The sequence below is a fragment of the Lepisosteus platostomus genome, chromosome 10 (assembly GCF_059453375.1).
Source record: "Lepisosteus platostomus isolate fLepPlt1 chromosome 10, fLepPlt1.hap1, whole genome shotgun sequence".
In the NCBI taxonomy this organism is placed as follows: Eukaryota; Metazoa; Chordata; class Actinopteri; order Semionotiformes; family Lepisosteidae; genus Lepisosteus; species Lepisosteus platostomus.
In genome coordinates, this window is record NC_142620.1 from 4,598,171 (window position 1) to 4,616,331 (window position 18,161).

An 18,161-nucleotide genomic window follows, 5' to 3' on the forward strand; every position below is an offset into this window, starting at 1 on the left:
TGTGGATTCAGAAAATCTATATACAGCATAATGTATCTTTTTTATTTTGCCAATGTCTTGAAATTGGTGCATAAAAAAGGAAAATCAGCTAACTTCCTTCCTCCCCTGTAACCTCAGACTTAGAGCTGAGGAGCTACAACCCGTTTGTCAAAGTTTCACTTCCTACTGTGAACGAATGTCAGCCTTTTAAAATTTCTCATTCACGCCAATATTGTAATGAAGAGGATACAAATTACGTACTGTATATACAGATGAATACATTTGAAAGAATGCAAATATCACTACTTATTAAATGTTTATTAACACAACTGATTTCTTACAATAACAAATGATTACCATCTTAAGGAACAATCAAATGTTAATACCACATCTTACCTACAGTACACTCAATAACCTTCATTTGCTAATGCAGTACTGAATGAACAGGTCACTGAGAAATTGACTACTATGATAGTTGTCTTGTATGAAAAGACAAGGTTATTCATATTTTAAGAGCTGAAACAGAATAAAACCTGTCTCCTTAGAAACTGTTCTTTTTTCCCAACCTCAATAGAGCAATTACTCTAATGGTGAAATGCAGGAAGAAGAATCAAACATTCAAATGGAAAATATGAATCTGCAACAGCCTACACCTCATCAGGAAGAACAGATGAAAAAACCGAACGGACCCCACTGACAAAAAAATCCATTTAGCATAGCACAGTCTGGGCAAATTAATCTAAAGTATGATTGCTCTAATTGAGGGCTTTATTATAACTCTTGCTTTTTGGATTGTTGGGAAGGAGTTGAAGAGTGGAAATTGGTATTTAAAAAGAGACTTTTCTATACCTTCCAAGGTGAAACATGTTTGGCAAGACAAGGCTCTATACAACAATGCCTACTCTGTCTATGGTACACATGCTTTGTGTTGTGTTCTACATTATTTCTTTATTGAATTAAGCACCTTTAAACTCTTAGTTCAGTTACTCTTAAGCCATTCATTTCCTGTTCATCAAAACTTTAGCAAAAATGTAGAATTGAAATAAAACTGTAACAAAATCAGTATTTAAAATTGGAATTAAATGTTTAAATGTGTGTAAAATGAAACCAGACACAAATTGACATTTATAACACCAGAAGGGTGATAACAGAAATATGATTGGATAAATAAAGATTTATAGTTTCCATAATTTTTTTAAATCTTGACACAGAAATTTAAGAAGCATCTGAAAAACAATTCATCATCTTCTATTTTTAATATTCTCAGTTCTCAGTTATCTTGGAGATGGCTATAATAGTCCTTCATTAGACAGAGGTACGGTCAACTCAAGAGTTATTGGCACCCTTCATGAAACTCAGCAAAAATGATTGTATAAAATAAACAATACACATAATGATTGAAATGTTCTGTTCAAACGTTTGGGGAAACTATTTACCTTCGCTCTAATAAAAGTTATTCTCATTAAAAAAGTTGTTTTATGAGTAATAGTATTTTTCTCAAATACATAGGGGTATGTATGTGGCATATATACATACCAGTGGCATCTGGTATGAAATTCTATGCTTTTTTGTTGTTTATTTTTTACATTCTGTTTTGCTCAGTTTCATGAAGGGTGCCAATGATTCTTGAGTTGACTGTATGGTTTACACGAAACAAATGGATTGATCACTTAACCGATGTTAAATGATATTAATGAGAAATGAGACATTAGTTTGTGTTCAGTCCACCGATATCATTAACATCCTTCATTACACCAGCAGCTGAATGGATTGTGAAGGCAGCCACTGATACTTCCTTCTTAACTGCCTCCCAGCGCTTGACTTGGTCCTTGTCATTCTCAATGTCAAACAAGGCGTCTGTTAGGCCAGGAAAACTTGATGACCCGTAAGCATCATGCTGACTAGGAGCAAAAATGGTGTGCCTGTAAAACAAAGGCGCGATACGATGAAGTACCGAATGTGATTTGATATCCACATTTCAAATCAAGAAAGCCAACCTCCAAACTACGAAGAAGCGATACTAAGAAAAAAAATGGAAACCTACAGCAGTTGTAGACAGTGAAGAGGAAGGAGTTGTGCGCCTCGTTTCATATCAAGTGTTTGCGTCACATTCCGTTAATGAGTGCGGGTGTGAGCCGGCACAGAGATACACTTCACGTGTCTTTTCGCTATTTGTGTGCGCTCTTTTCGTGAGATTATTTGTGGTTTAGACTTTATCATTGACCCTAAAGGTGTTATGAAAATGAAAATTGTCCGTGTGTGTGTATTTACACAAAAAGCAAATGAAGTGGTTACTGTGACTTGGGTACGATTAATGATTTCTAACTAGGTAAGTAGTGTTTTTATCACTAAAAACACAAGCCACAGCATGAATGTCAGTTATGATTGGTTCGTTTGTCATTTTTTAGTAGAAAAAAGTAAAAGTAGGGGTGTAATTTGTCCCCATTATGGAATGGAAATTGTTTTATAAGAAAGGTTTTTGAGGAATTAATTCACTTTCATAAAACGAAGTAGAAGTTGTACACTCAATTAACAACTCAGGCAATACTGCAGGTGGGTTTTGTAGGCATCCAAGTCTGGCAGAGAGATATTTTGGAGGGGAAGTTGTACTTTAACCTCTTGCACTTTTTTTGACAACTGCAGTACATGTAAACCATGCATAGTTGCCCTAGATAAGGTTAGCTGCAAAGCAAGCAAACACTAAAATAACATTTTCCATCAAAATATTTTGGCCTATTAGGGTGCTGCATTTTTAAATTTGACAGCTGTCAGATGCATGCATTTTTAAAAGCTGTCCCATTGCCTGTTGCCCATGGTACCACATTATATACAACACATTCTTTTCTCCTGCCCTCTCCTGACCACCATTTGTCCCCTTCATCTTCTAATGCTCAGATGTTATTGCAATTCTTCTGGGGTAATTTAAATGATTTGGAAACACAGTGCAATCAACTACAAGTTCTTTGTGACAAATACAGAACCCTGAAGGGTCTGGAGTGAACAGTATGACATTGAAGGAGTGTTTTCTAATGTAATTTCTAATGTAATTCTCAAGCATGCTTAGTAATTATTTATATGCAAAGTTGTGACCACTTGAAATTGATCATGATCTGTTTCCAGGAATAATAAAGGGGAAAAAATAAATGTTTATATAGTCCTCCCTTACAGCCAAGTAGAATTTACACCAAGGCAACTACTTTTCATCTCAGAAGGATACACATTTCACACATTAAAAACTCTCCTAACAGGAGACCTTTCTGCCAACCAGCACTTACTCTAATGCAGTCAAGTGGTGCCAGAGTTGTGCTCTGACTGCTCTGAAAGGTGCCCCGCTGTCACCCCGCTATTGCTCGTGGGACAACAAAGAGATCAACCTGCAGCCCTGGTCCTGTCGTGACCTGAGCCAACCCCAGCAGCCTCTGCCAGTCAGTCGTCTGGGAATAACGCTTACTTCTGATTCGTGCATTTCCCAGTGTGCACTTGTTTTCATGCAAATAGTAGACATGGACTTTACTTAGCACAGAAACATTTTGAAAGGCAGTGTCTCCGTGTCTGAGCCAGGGATCAGTCGATCAGTAATTTGTATTATTTTATTTTCATCCAGAAACAGCGACAATGGCGTCAGCAGCCCGGCAAGTATATTTTGTACTCCCCTTTGTCAACATACTGTACTTAAAAACAAACAAAGGCTTATTAATCTTATTAAAAAAACATCTGAATTTTTTTTCTGTAATCAGTTTTGATATTGGTGTTCATTTTTTTCCTTCTCATTGAACAGCCTATGTTATATTATCAAAAATATATATTTAAATACACATTTTTTTCAGGATTAAAACAGAACAATAAAACGAACATAAAATATCGACCAAGATTAAGTACAGGATATTTTAAGCACTTTCTGGGGGTAATTCAAGAGACTATAAGCTGACTCTCCCTAACTCTGATGGAATAAATTCAATAACTGCAAATACGTAAAGGAAAAAAACTGTGAGCGGAGAACAAGCTCATTCTTAAAATTCTAATTAAAATCATTTCATTTACTTAATTTTCTTTAAATTCTTTTAATAAAATGCTTTATAGCATTGGTTGGTTGTGCTTTATCAGAGAACTATTAGCTAGGTCAGGTATAAAAATCTGTCTAGATCCACATATTTTCACATACAGTAATTGAGATTATGAAATTGCTCACAAAATGGTATTTAGCATTTAACGGAAGACTGTAGGAAAACATGTGCATAGCCTCCACCAACCACAAACAATTCTGGCATTATTCTAAAGTTACCTGTAACATGAAAAGACTGTTCACATAAAGGCTTTCTTTTACAATTTATCACCACTCCAGCAAACAAAAGAAAAACTGAATCTAAGCTTTATCTTCCATCTCTGATATATAGTGTTTGTGCAAGAGAGAGAGAGGGGCTGTGTGCAAAAGGAAGTGGATAGAAATTCTCCGCAAGGAAGATGTGGTCAAATCTAATATATGAAGAGGTAGTGACCCTTTAGATTGTCCCACATGACAACGGAGCTTGAAGGACTATGTTCTCAACTCAATGGAAAGGAGAAAAAACACATGCGCTGGAAATGGGAGTACGTTTACATAATTCCAATGACTAATAAATCTCTTGGATGATTACAGAATTGGAAAGATTTATGAGTCATTTGAAATACTTTGCCTCCCACTTAATTTCAGCAATCACAACAGAACTGAATATTGCTGAACATCACTGCTAGCTAATTCATGATACAGGCCAAACTGACATAAAATCACATCATGCATTACTAAGAAATATACAGTAAATTACAGAAAATTGAATGTACCACCACAGTAATGAACTAGGCTTAAAAACTGTTTTATGTGAGTTATTACTGATAATATCCCTGATTGCTGTTATGATAAAATATGCATACATTTCATCTTGCAAATACAGCAGCGCTTTGTTATAAATTGGTGTGATGCGGGGATGATCATTTATTAAGCTTTATAGAACGTGGTTTTTAAAGTTTTTTTCACTATGAATTATGGAATATGTTGCAGCATGTCTGTCATTCTTATGGTCTTAATAAAATAAACCTGACACATTTTGTTTTATTTTTAATTTTTCATTCTACTGCATTGATATTAGACATCCAGTGATATACAGTATGATGGTGAAAGAAATGTTATAAGTAAACACTTAGGCTGATTCCTTGTTATGATTCAGACATGTGTGCTCATGCTGCATTGTTCCTTGTAAAGGTTTCACAGCCTCTTTAGAAAAGGTAATTATTAATGTTACATTAGTATCAAAGGCTAATGTTAAAACTCGCACATGTGCATTAGTTGGACCAGGATCTTGGTTAGTAATTATACAATAAATGATGTTGTTCTGTCATTGAGACACTAAATACACTATGTACAGTCTTTACTTTTCAGCTAAAACACTGGGATCAATTCTACTGTTAAACAGTATGTAAGCAGTACCTCACCTGTACCACGGTCTGCCAAATATTCCCAAAGGATCAATAAAAGCTCTTTCCACTTCCATAAGCTGGTCGTTCAGTCTTCGCACTTCCAAAGGGCTGCAACCACAGAAGCACAAAAAAGGAAAGCATTTGTTCAGAAATACAGATGATAACCTTGTTGCATTTAATACACTGCTTACAGTTTGTAGAGAAAAATCACATTACAGTACATTTATAGCTCAATTTGTTATACCTGTGTGTACATTTCAGTATACATTTCAGGGCTTTTTATGACTTTTTGAAAAGAATTCCACAACTACACTTAGGAAAATGATATGATTCATGGATCACTAGATAGGATATTGCAACTCTCACTGTGGATGGGAGCTGTACCAACAGATGAGAGATTTGCAAATTGAACGGTCATTCAGAGAAGAGGGGACAAAATCAAAACTGGAAACTCAAGACCATTCAGTCTTACTTCTGTTACAGTTACTGTGAAAGTTATATTTAAAGCTAAACTAGAAGAATACTTACAAAACAATGGCATTTTACTACACAATGTGAATGTAAAAAAATAAGGTCTTAACTTGCGTGCTAGAATTCCTTAAAAAAACACGGCCAGCTGATTAAACTAAAGCACATGACATACTGTATTTAGGTTTCCAGAAAGCTTTTTGAAAAGGTCCCTCATAAAAAGGTCAATTCTGACATTCGAAGCCATAGATTTTCAACATGATGTGTGCACACGGTTTGGGAACTGGTTACTGAATAGGAAACGTCATTTTAAGTGGCACAACGTCTAATTGAGCAGCTGTAAGCAGGAATATGTCTCAGAGATCTATTTCAGACCCATTGCTCCTCATAATCCATAACACTGTAGATGCCAGTATAGTTAGTAAACTAAACTTTCAAATAATACAAAAAATAAAGGGAGTGGCAAACAGAAACAGTGGTAAGAGAGTTCTAAAAGTTCTAAAATACAAAATGCTGGATTGGGCAGACAAATGGCAGATAAACTTATAATGCTGATAAGTGCAAAAGGATCCTCACAAGAAGTAGGAAGTCACTTTACAGTATATGTCAAAGGGCTGATTCTGAGCTACAGGAAGTTACACATGAAAGGGATTTGATTGTTTATACAGATTCATCTGTCCTCATCAAGACAATGTAGGGAAACCGTAAATAAGCAAACAGAATGCTTGGGTATAGAGCAAAAAAAAAAAAGTTCTGACATTTAAATCAGGGGAAGTTAAGCTGGCACTTTAAAATGCACTAGTAAGGTCTCATTTAGAATATCATGTTCGGTTTTGCTTACTGTACAACACAAATGAGCCTTGAGCCGAGAGGATCGGCTCAAAGAAGAGCAACAAGCATTATTCTTGATCTCAAAGGATTGTCCAATACACAGACTAGAAGACTTGATCCAAGAATAAAAAAAACGTATAAAGATGGGTTCAACCTGCAGGGCTAGATCACAAGACTGGAAACTAAAAGAGAATTCATTTCAGACTGAGAATAGGAAACGCTTGGCTCCTTCAAGAACCAGATGGATAAAATTTTAGTGTAATTGGCTATTAAACTACCAAATGAGGCTTGGGGCTAAAGCTGGCCTCCTTTCATGTCTTATTAAGTCTTTCTTCTGTGTTCTTCTGTACAGTCCAGATAATCAGGAGCTGTCGGCTGGGAACCTTGGAAGAACCAACAAAAGAAATTCAGTCATGTCCTTTTGAGCCATTAAAGCAAAACACCAGGAAACTCTAGCGTGGCTCATTTAAGCAGTCAGTTCAATCGACGAAAAAGAAAAACCAAAAACACATGAATGAAAAAAATGTTATGCTAATGCTAGGACTATCTGAAAATCCTTATACATTTGATAAATAACAAAACTGATGAAAAAAATCAGCGCTTCTACTCAAAACCTAAACATATTTATATGTTCTATCTAACTATTCATTGCATGCAACTATTACCATCTATCAAGGCACTGGTATGAAATTATTTACAGTAATTGCTGTTAATACATTTCTGATGCACTGGACTATATAAACTGATTCTTAAGTCTCTACTTAGCAGTACATAAAAGCAGTACACTAATTCTGGGTATCCATGGCTCACAAACCTGAAAGTATCACATTTAGATATGTTCTCCAGAACGATAGCCATATGTATGATAGCCCTATCTACAGTAAATATATACAGAGTCTTTCTTATGATGTTGGACTGTACTATTTAATCACTATTAAATAAAAGAGTGCACACTGTGTTTCGATCTCTTATCTCTTATCAAAAACTGCAGGTCCAAGTAAGCTGTAAGCTTGAGGAAAATCTATTATTACTAAAATGTTTGACTGTCCTCTAATTCAGAGATTCAATCCAATTTTCAATTCAGTTTTATTTGTATAGCGCATTGTCACAAAGCAGCTTTACAGATGTCTGGGCCTGAACCCCCAGTGAGCACGCCTAAGGCGACATTGGCAAGAAAAAACTCCCTCAGACTGAAGCAGGAAGAAACCTTGAGAGGAACCAAGGTTCGAAAGGGGGAGCCTGTTCTACTCAAGCCGGCACCGGGTTAAATTAGAACGAACACACATGAGAGTCCTCTGTATACTATTACGTGGTGGGAAAAGCACGATCATGTATGGAAATGTCCAACAGTGTCCCGAATGTTCAATTGGTTTCCTTCAGTTGAGATTTCTCTGGAAAGGGCTTTGGAGAGGATCGGCTGCTGACTGCTCGACTGGTGAAAGGAGATGGGTTCTGCACCTGGGCCTCCTAACAGTCCACCTCCGAATGGGTGGATAGAGAAGAGATAACAAAGATGACTTGATTTTGTTTAGTTTTTGTATTTTAACATATGAGTAATGCCTTGTAGACTCCGTCTCCACCAAAACTCACATTTGACAAGAGCGTTTTTCATTATTTTTAACTAAGTAGCTTTCTCTAAATTATAGGTTATGTGTATAATCACCGCAAATTACCAGTGGTGTGCATAAACGCATAAAAATAGATGAATAACGTGCAAAAAATAACGAGTCGGGGGCACAGTAATGGCCTGGGTTGATTAGAGGGTGAGCACAAATCACATTATTGCGGAATTTGTACGCAGTCTAATTATTCAGACAGCATTTGGCAGAACTCCAAATTGTGTAACTAGGCTCTTCTTCTCCTACTTTTCCATTTCGGATTTCGCTTTTGCCATTTACAAAACCTTTTCCTGCAGCCGAACGGGCGGTCGATCTGTGAAAGGAAAGAAAAGGCGCCCCTCTACAGCCGTGAACCCGTGAGTCGACTCGCTTTCTCCTCCTTCTCGCACCTCTGGGGCTTTGAGAAGGTGGCCCAGTCTGATGTGGCCCCGAGACTCTGCCCCCGAGGTATTTCCTCCTCTCGCCGTGACCAGAGCACAAAATCGGGGGGAAAGGCCGAAGGAGGAGCTTCTGCTCCAGGGTCAGTGCAGATGGGATTCTTGATGATTCCCTTCATGTGGAAACGAAGCCAAAGCTCTCCACTACTCTGTACATCCACCACAGCAATCACCAGCCTTTCAACGGAATCTCATTGCAGGCCTACCGCAGGTTTCTTTTGGCATTATTTTAAATGGCGGGTAAACAAAGAGAGATATTGAAATAGGGGAGTAAATCTATTTCCTTCTCCCTGTGACAGCAACACCGCTGCCGGCTGTGAAGTCTCCAGGTCGTAAATGACTGTGCTGCCGTTGTTGAAAGAAGCCACCATGTGGGCCGGGTCACATCCATTGAAATCAACGGATGTAGGAATGCCGTGTTCTACGAGGAAACAAATACACGAACTGCAAGATCTTGGGACAAGTGCTCTGTGCAAAGCATTTGAAACGTGTATAAAAGCTTAATTAGACCAACCACACTCTGCACATCTGGGCTGAATAAAATGTAGCTGGTCTTATACAATTTCCAGAAGAGAGCTAGGTTAGAAATTCGCTCCTTCCACTCTCTGCAGTGTAATGTCATAAGCAGACAGAAGCACCCGCATCACTCTTGTGAGCAGAGGAAAGGAGTTTTTCCCAGTGGCTTGCAGCAGGGGCTAAGAAGGCCTATCACCACAGTATGGCGCATATTGCAGCATCGGCTCATACTAAATTTAGTAAAACGACCCAAATTTCATCCAGCAGCCAAGAGCTAACAAAGAAGAACCCTTCCATTATATTGTTTGTGCTTTCCTAAAATCCTTGATCCATGCAGAAAATCATTATATCAACTACATACAGTAAGAAACATGCAGTATTTCCTATAGTTAACAATATCACAGAACAGCTGTATATACTGTATACATATGAATTTGAATTTAAAAACTAACTGCACATCTGTGTAATGTATTCAAAAAAAGGAATATAGTTTCACTTTTTATAGTGAATGTTAGAAACCAAATGCTGCAATACAGCACTAGAATACAATGCATATGCTCACAATTATTTATACATTTCCATCTGATCTTTACAAATAATTATTAATGTATAACTTAGGCTCTCTAAATATCTCTTGCAAGAAAAAGTATGAAACCATCACAGGTAAAAGAGAGAAAAAGCATTAAATATTAATTAAATACCTGCAATGTATTTGTAAAATGTAAAAAATCAGAACATTTTCTTTAATGCGTGGGGAGAAAAACAAGTCTGAGGGGAAAGAAAATAAAATAAAACTGCAGTCTGATTCATCTTCTGGCTTTGAAAATACTATTCAAATGAGCAGTGGTTTGCATTAGACGGTGCTGAGAAATATGATTGCAAGGGACCAGAAAAAAATTGTTTCCATCAGAAGTGTTTAACACCGAAAAGACAAAGATCCTCAAGGAAAAGACAGAAAAACATTTAATCTCACTCATTTTCAGAGAGAAGTTGGTGGGTTCTCTGCTCACTCTGACACGACCCAAACAGAAATGAAAAAAGTAAATAAAAAACAATCTGGTAAGTTTTCTTCTGCACGATGGAGATCATCACAATGTGGAAAATCAAGATCAGCAGGAACATGGCCTCACTGGTTCTTGTGAGCAGTGAAGCAAACCTATCAGCGAGCCCTGCTGTTTCCAGCGTCCGGTAACTCACAGCTTCCAGTCGTTGCTTTCGGAAGGGATCTGAAACAAAATTTACCAGGAACATTTCGGTGTACAAAATGCTCTGGCTTCACCATCTCATCCAAAGGACGGTGCCTTTTACAGTATAATGTCTCCATCACCATACTGGGGAATTAGGGCTCATACAGACCATGGGCCCCACTAACACCAGCGACCTTACTTTTTCCCAGGAGGCCTCTCATCCAGGCACTGGCCAGGCTCTCACCTGCTGAGGTTCAGTGGGCTGCCAGTTGCGAGTTGCAGGGTGATATGGCTGCTGGCTAAACGGATCTAAGGATCTGCTCTCACAGACAATGAAATATATTATAGATTGATTTCCAGTCAATAAAAACTGTACTGGATCCCTGCCCCTTTAACACAAGTGAAATGACAGAATCATCTCATGCTGTACACACAGTTACTGTACCATTTTCAGTCAAGCAGACTCACCCTACTTCAAGGTATATCACTGTTATAGAGTGAACATTATGTATTCATGCCCTTGGGAAACTGCGACTTTGCTGTGAAGCTTTGCTCTAGCCAGAAACCCCAGTAAAACAGCATGGAAATAGAAAGCATGCTACAGCATCCCACTTACTATAATGTCCAGACTCAAGATCACATTCTGTACCGAGAGAGCAAGGTGGTAAATAGCATTTCCCAGGCCAAGCTACACTTCTATGGCTAATGCCATGTTTTCAGAACAGGACCCTCTGCAGAAGCTCAGAATATCTATTTGCCTTGCCGATGCTGTACTGCTGTGTTATTTACCTGTAAGTCCATGTGTTCGAGGGTAAAGACAGAGAAAATACTGACTGATAGAAATGTGCTTTTGATACCAGTGCTTTTATTCCAATCCGTCAGTGTTTTCTCTGTCTTATATATATATAATGGCATCCACAGCAGACAAAGCCCCCTGCTGCATAATACAAAAGAAGCTGCTGGGTTCAGTTCACAAGCGCAATACTACAGTTATTTTAAAAAAATCAGACACACAATTTGTAGGCACCCAATGTGAAGCTGAAGTTGAAGCTGTGCAAATGAACATAATCTTACAAAATAAACATCCTGCTCAGACAGAGAGTAAACACTCTCAACCATATTTTAATACTTCATTTAATTTACACACACATCTTTGCTTAATTAAAGCTGTGTGATGGAATCAGCTTAACATCCTTTCATAATTGGGAGGTAATAATCACTTTAATGATTATGTTGCAATTAAAAATAATTGAAAATGTTTTGTAAATGATGAGTGAAAGGAGTGTCCTGGATTACAAAAATATTTTAGACAGTATTAGAAACAAAAAGCTAGTATTATGTCCATAAGACCAGTAATACAAAGAGGAAATTCAAGATATTTCATTTGTTTGGATGCTAGCAGACAATCTCATCAGGCAGCTTCTTGAAATAAGCCTTGGATGGTGTCACTTGAATGTTTTAGCAAGCCAGTGTAGGACTTTCCTTTTAGTATGGACATCTAGCTGGCCACTCTTCTCTGATTTGATTCTAGAATAGGCGTGTATTTTTTGTGATAAGTTGACCCAAAAGTACTGTACATTCACAATAGTACATAGCAGACCTTTAATGCAACATAATGTGTGAATTTAGATACTTAACTTTTTTCATGAAACTGTTTCTTGAAACTGAACATTGCTTTGTTTAAATATATATAGCTAACACTTTGCTAGCTACACATAATATTACTCACTTGTGTACATTATAAGTAATTGGACTCTTGAATTTGATTGTTGTTCTCTCTTAACTTCCTTTGCACCTCGTACAATGTTTGCTAATCCTCTTTGTTTGGTATTATCTGCAAACCTGCTGCGTTTAATAATCATATCAGAATCTACATCACTGACATGACCTGAGTAATGGAAGAGCAGCTGTCCTAATACAGATCCATGTGGTCATGCAGGAATGACATCGCTCCAGTCTGAGCATGCTTCCCTTACCAGTATTCCTGTATTTGCCCATCAACATTTAATTTCGAAAGCAGTGTTGACTCCCTTAGAAGGCTAAAATGGCTGAACTGTTTTATGATGTTAGTTTGGCGATGTCTGGATGTCTTGAAATAATGTTTTGTACTCCTTGCTTTAACTTGCACATGCTCTTGTCTCAATCCAGATGTGTCACCTTGGCTCCTGCTGCCCTCAAATTACAAACTCTTACAAGGGTCCTTGACGCAGCTCTCACTTTCAAGTGTCTCGGAGAACAGAGCCTTCAACAACCACCACTTCTATTTTTCTCTTTTTCCCGGTATTTCACACACACTTCAGTGTTTCAGCTATGTTACTGTTAGACATTTAACTGCAGTAATTACTGGTGTAGCTTACAGGGGATCATTATCTTTACAGAAAAGTTTTTTTTAATAGAAAAGGAGGCAGAATGTCAATATGAATAAATATTGCCAATGGCAGCTAAAGAGACCCCAGCAACGTCTTATCATATCATGAGACCTTTTGCAAGGAGGCAGTCTATGATGTAGTACAATGGACAGCACTACTGTTTGTTTCCTGTTGCCAATAAGAATAACAAGATGTGAAAAGAGGCAAATGGGCAGAGACAGACTGGATCCATCGATATCAGAATGAACATCTATTCAGGTTAGGGTGAGAGTTAAAGCAGCAGTTACAATGCATCATGGGCATTAATAATACTTAACTCTTAACGCTACGGAAGGAACTGTCGTCCTACTTCTCATTTAGGTTTCCTGCACATGAAAAAGTAAGAACCTTAGTGCTAAAGAGGTCATCAATTGATTTGTCTCAGCACCACTGATCTGCATCTTTTTACATAAAAAAATATTTTGGTAAAAGGTTACAATTTTCCCACAGGTAATAAAACTAAAATGACAAGCTCCAGAGGAATGTGGTCTGAGTGTGATGCAGTATGCGTCCTTGCACTGATTACCCTTAAGTGCAACTATTGATTATTGTAAATTGTAAACTGAGGACTGGATTAATCAGTTAATGGAACACAGGAGTGAAGTCAATAAGCACTGTTAGGAGCAGGTCTTAAGATCCATCAACATCGTTGACACTGCCCTTTTAATTTCTAAGGCACTGAGGTAGACTCCTGAGCGCCGCCAGGACTGGCAACAGGGACAGGCTGGTGAATTCCAAACGGCCTTCAGCCAGAGCGAGAGAAAATTACAGCAGGTCATGCTTACTGAGCAGAGACACTGTTCTGGATGCTGCAGAGAAAGCAGATCGAATGCCGAAGGCGTTATTTCAAACGGTTTTCGCTCTCCTATTTTAGTGCCGTATATAGTGTAGCATGCATCACTGAAATATAAATTAGAGAAAAACCTCTCTCTGTGGCAGTGCGTTTGAGACATTGAAGGGTAATCAGCTAAAAGCTATCAGAGTGTCACCTTTGTCATCTCCTCTGCTATGGGATTATGATTTGTTCTTTATTCTCCCAACAAGATCAATGATGATCAATGATGGTCATTTTTGCACATGGATACATTATTACTATAGAATGGTGCACTGGAAAAAAACAGCAACAACAACAACATGGATTAATCATTATGTGTACTTAAATCATGACAACTTAAGGGTCCCACATTCAAAAAGGTTTGTTTGATGCAGGTCTTTATAGAAAGGAAATCATCCCACCAGGCTAATCCTTGACTCATGGCCTTTTGCTGCAGGTGTCATATAACCTATTGACTAGAATCTCCCAGGTGGCTCATCCATTTGAGAGTGCAGAGGCGTGCTATAGCCGGGAGGTTACTGGTTTGAATCCAGCCTATATATTTTTTTATTTTAGTGACACAACTGGGAGACTGCTGTCGGGACTTGGATATCTGTGGTCACTTTGTGATCCCCGCTCTTCTGCGTCCCCGATACTGTTGAATGTAAGCAAGGAATAAAAAAAAAAGAAAACTGATACCCTCTCGCCGGACCTGCAGTTTCATACAGGGCTGAAGTTTCAACCTGAGGGGATTTAATGTAAAATAAGCAAACACACTGACTTACTGACTTACTGACTTATGTAAAACATAACAATCCTCAGACTGTTTTCTAATTGTAGTAATACAAGTAATACATGGAGCAAAATGTCCATGTGCTCAAACGAAGGGCCTGGCATGAAGAAGACAGTGAAGTGTAATATTCTGCTGAGCGACTGAAGACATGGGAACTGCAGGAGCCCTGAGCCCCACAACAAACCCTCACGCCATCCTGGCTGGGATCTTCAGGATTTCAGACTTCCTTCTCCCAGAATCAATTCTACTGTGTAATGGGATTTTCAAAACCCTCTTAGAACCCAATAGGCTGAACTACTTCAGTAATTGACAGGCTTACAGTAAGTGTTTGCTTTTTGTCTTGTCATTTGTGATCATATACAGAGTTTAGATAATTATTCAGGTTTCAAATAGTATACAGTATATATCAGTATACTGTATATTTATACAGCTTCAATCTGTCAAAGCAAACTATTGTAAAGAAGAATTCAAGGGCAGGGGGTTCCTGTCACACATTTCCCTGTCAAGTTACTGTTGTAGAAGATTCCTGGCATTTGTGCTGAAACTTGAAAACAAATGGGTAACACTTAATATGAATGTTTCTGCATTAACAGTTTCATAATCCCTTCGTATCTGCTACACAAGACATTATAATCACATGCACTGCGCTTCAGAAGGACGTGTGCAAATGGCTTCGAGAGTGAATAAAAGGTCTTGTATTGCAGTTATGAAGGGATTCTGAAGCCATAATGTACTGTAGCTAAATAAAGCATTACCAATAAATGTAATGACTAGGCACTTGAGAGTCTTGGTGCATCTCCCTGTGTATTTAGGTATAACATATCGCTCCATCAACAGTTACCATTTAAAGCCTTAATATAATATTACTATATAAAATATTCTTTAATAGTTTTCTTATACACATGTCTGATATCACAGTATCTTAAAACACCCTTCAACACTGATATTCATAAAAAAATTTTTGTAATGAGATCTTTCAGCTTCAAAAAGTCGCCTCAATCTAGCTTTTCCCACCAACAATGTGCTTTTCCTTTTTTACAGCCCTGAGATACTGTTGTTAAAGGCTGTGCAATTTCGTCTTTGTGCATCTTGTAAAATGACCATTCAAAGATAAATAGATAATATGGATTGATTGTTTATTTCCCAATTATTTGTGATTTTTCACGCTGCATCCACTGCATCTAAATTGCCAAAGAATCCAGGAACTGACAGCATGAAGCACTGCAGAGGGTAAAGCAGTGTAATGGGTAAATAGAAAAGGGTAATAGTAACTTTGCTGCACTCCACACAAAGCCTCTTAAGATCACTTTATTGGCCATATATAATTTCTTGAATTAGGAATCTCTTTTTCACATACCTGTCACGATCGCTACTCCCCCTCTTAAGGGCGCTCCAGCCCTTCCTGGTTCTGTCCCATTCCCCACACCTGTTCCTTATTCCAGCCCCTCTTTAGTTCCACCTTTAAAGCCAGACGCAGGCGTTTGCCCGGCGCTTCTCATTGAATCGTGTTTCCTGAGAGCCCAGGGTCCTGCCGCGTCTGGCTCCGTCATGGTTTTAGTTTCCTGCCCCGCCAGTCCCGACCCGGTTCTGTTTTTTAATTACTTTGGATGGATACCCTGGTCTTGGACTCTGCCTCCCGCATTGGATCCCCCCTTTGGATATACCCTTGGATTGTTCGCCTTGGATTCACTCCCCCTGGACACCTGCACTCCTCAGACACGCCCCCCGTCTCCAGACCCTTCTCCTGCATGACTATTTTCCCTATTGTATCCTCACAATTATGGATCGTGTCGTCCGCATAGGGCCTGGAAAGAACTGATCGTGACAATACCCTTGCTTGCTCTCCATGAGACACACAGACAGGGAGAGAAGCTGGGGGTCAGAGGGCAAGGTCAGCCATTGTACAGCGCCCCTGGAGCAGTGGGGGTTAAGGGCCTTGCTCAGGGGCCCAACGGAGTAGGATTCCTCCCTCCGACTGCGGGATTTGAACCTGCAACCTTCCAGCCACCAGCACAGATCCTGAGCTATAGAGCCACCGCTCTGCTCTAAATGGTAGTTTTAGTACTTTACTTCCATGAAGAAACTTGATGCCATCTTACGCATCTGTGTGTAGCCCTTATGATACAGGACACATAAAGCACAGCACGCATTTCACTCAGATACTGACAGAACAAACAGGAAGTTCTGCCTTCATTGGTATTTTCTTAGGGATGCCAGAAAACCTCTAGACAGAAGCGTGAGACAGCTGCGAAGAGAGAAATTTAGACACAGGCTACACCAGACGGCACTGAGAGAGATTCTGTGTAAATCACCTGTGAGGACACTTCAAATTCAAAGAAACAAAATAAACGGTTTTTCAACTTAAGTTTCAATATTTAAGCACTTTTCCTCGGAGCTGATAGACAATACCTTGGTGAGTTCCCTTATCTATGCGTTTCATATTGACATTAGCTGTCTATAAAATACTTAAATGTTATAGACATATTTTGGAAACACACTAAAGTCAGTGAATGTACTGAAAAACATCAAAACAGGCATGCAATTACATCGTAGCTTAAATCAATAGTGTCTCCAATATGCCCAAAAGCTGCGCTCAGACTTGGATGTTAACAACATACAAAGTTTAAACAACAGCATTTCAAGAGTAATCATACGAGTGAAAAAATACAGTATGACTGAAGCCAATACCCTGGCTTCCTTCAAGAACGGACTAGATGAGCTCCGTGGATCAATTACAGTAAGTACTGTATTAACTACCAAAGGGCTATATGGACTGAATGGTTTCCTCTAGTTTCTAATCTTTCTTATGTTGGTATTACTCTCACTCTTTTGCTTTGAATTCTTTCACTGTCAACATGCTTCTGCTCCAGAAAGACAACTGTCCCTTCATTTTTTATTAGCTATGCAAGTAGTGTGGCTTGCAAAGTCACATTTATTTGAAGAACCATACAGACTTGAGGTCAAAATTACACTTCAGCACAGAATTCTGGTGTATTCTGATACAGTGACAATCCTTAAAGACAGAAACAATCCTTAAAGACTCGGGACATTATGAGTCTATTGTTCCAAAGATGGTTCCAAAATGGAAGGTAGAATTAATACAATTACTTTTCAAAGCCAAAGAATAAGTCGTTTGCTCTGCACAATTATAGACATCCTCAAGCTTTGTTGCACGGTAATGAGCAAATGATTAAATGGCAATGCTTTCTGCCTTTGAGCACTGAAAGACCTTTAGGGACTTAACAGGATTTTTAAATAGGAAATTGATAAAACCTGAGTAGCCCTTGTTCAGTAGTAGACTTCATTCACAGAAATATTTCCCTCTAATCGGTATGATGTACTGTAGGTGTTGGAATAACCTTGGGATGTTATCAGGCAACCTGCAATAATGAAATAACAAAGACTGACCTCCACCAGTAAAATACTGTCCCTTACTGCTAAAAAAAAATCACATAATAAATACTGAAAATTGAACTTATTTATTGTTATATAAATATAGCTTGAAGTGTGTGAGTTTTTAATTCAGTGGCAAATCAGGACAAGCAAATATTTAAATAAGGCATAATGTTACACACATACAACATACAAATTACACTATTTACAAAACAAGGCACCGTAGAGGACTACATTTTAAGACTTAAAAAACATAGAATGCTAA

At 38.4% G+C, this 18,161-nt stretch overlaps 1 protein-coding gene across 1 annotated transcript in view; it reads right to left on the reverse strand.

The window, feature by feature from the left end:
* Positions 1-282: 282 nt before the first annotated feature.
* LOC148653076 (putative N-acetylated-alpha-linked acidic dipeptidase) overlaps positions 283-18,161 on the reverse strand; it is an 82,364-nt gene continuing 64,485 nt past the window's right edge. Inside the window, exons 16-17 of the mRNA XM_088647602.1 lie at positions 5,446-5,538; positions 283-1,901 (exon numbers count right to left, since the gene is read on the reverse strand). Coding sequence (XP_088503728.1) covers positions 1,688-1,901; positions 5,446-5,538 — 307 coding nt within the window. The 3' untranslated portion in view covers positions 283-1,687. The remainder of the gene's footprint in view (positions 1,902-5,445; positions 5,539-18,161) is intronic.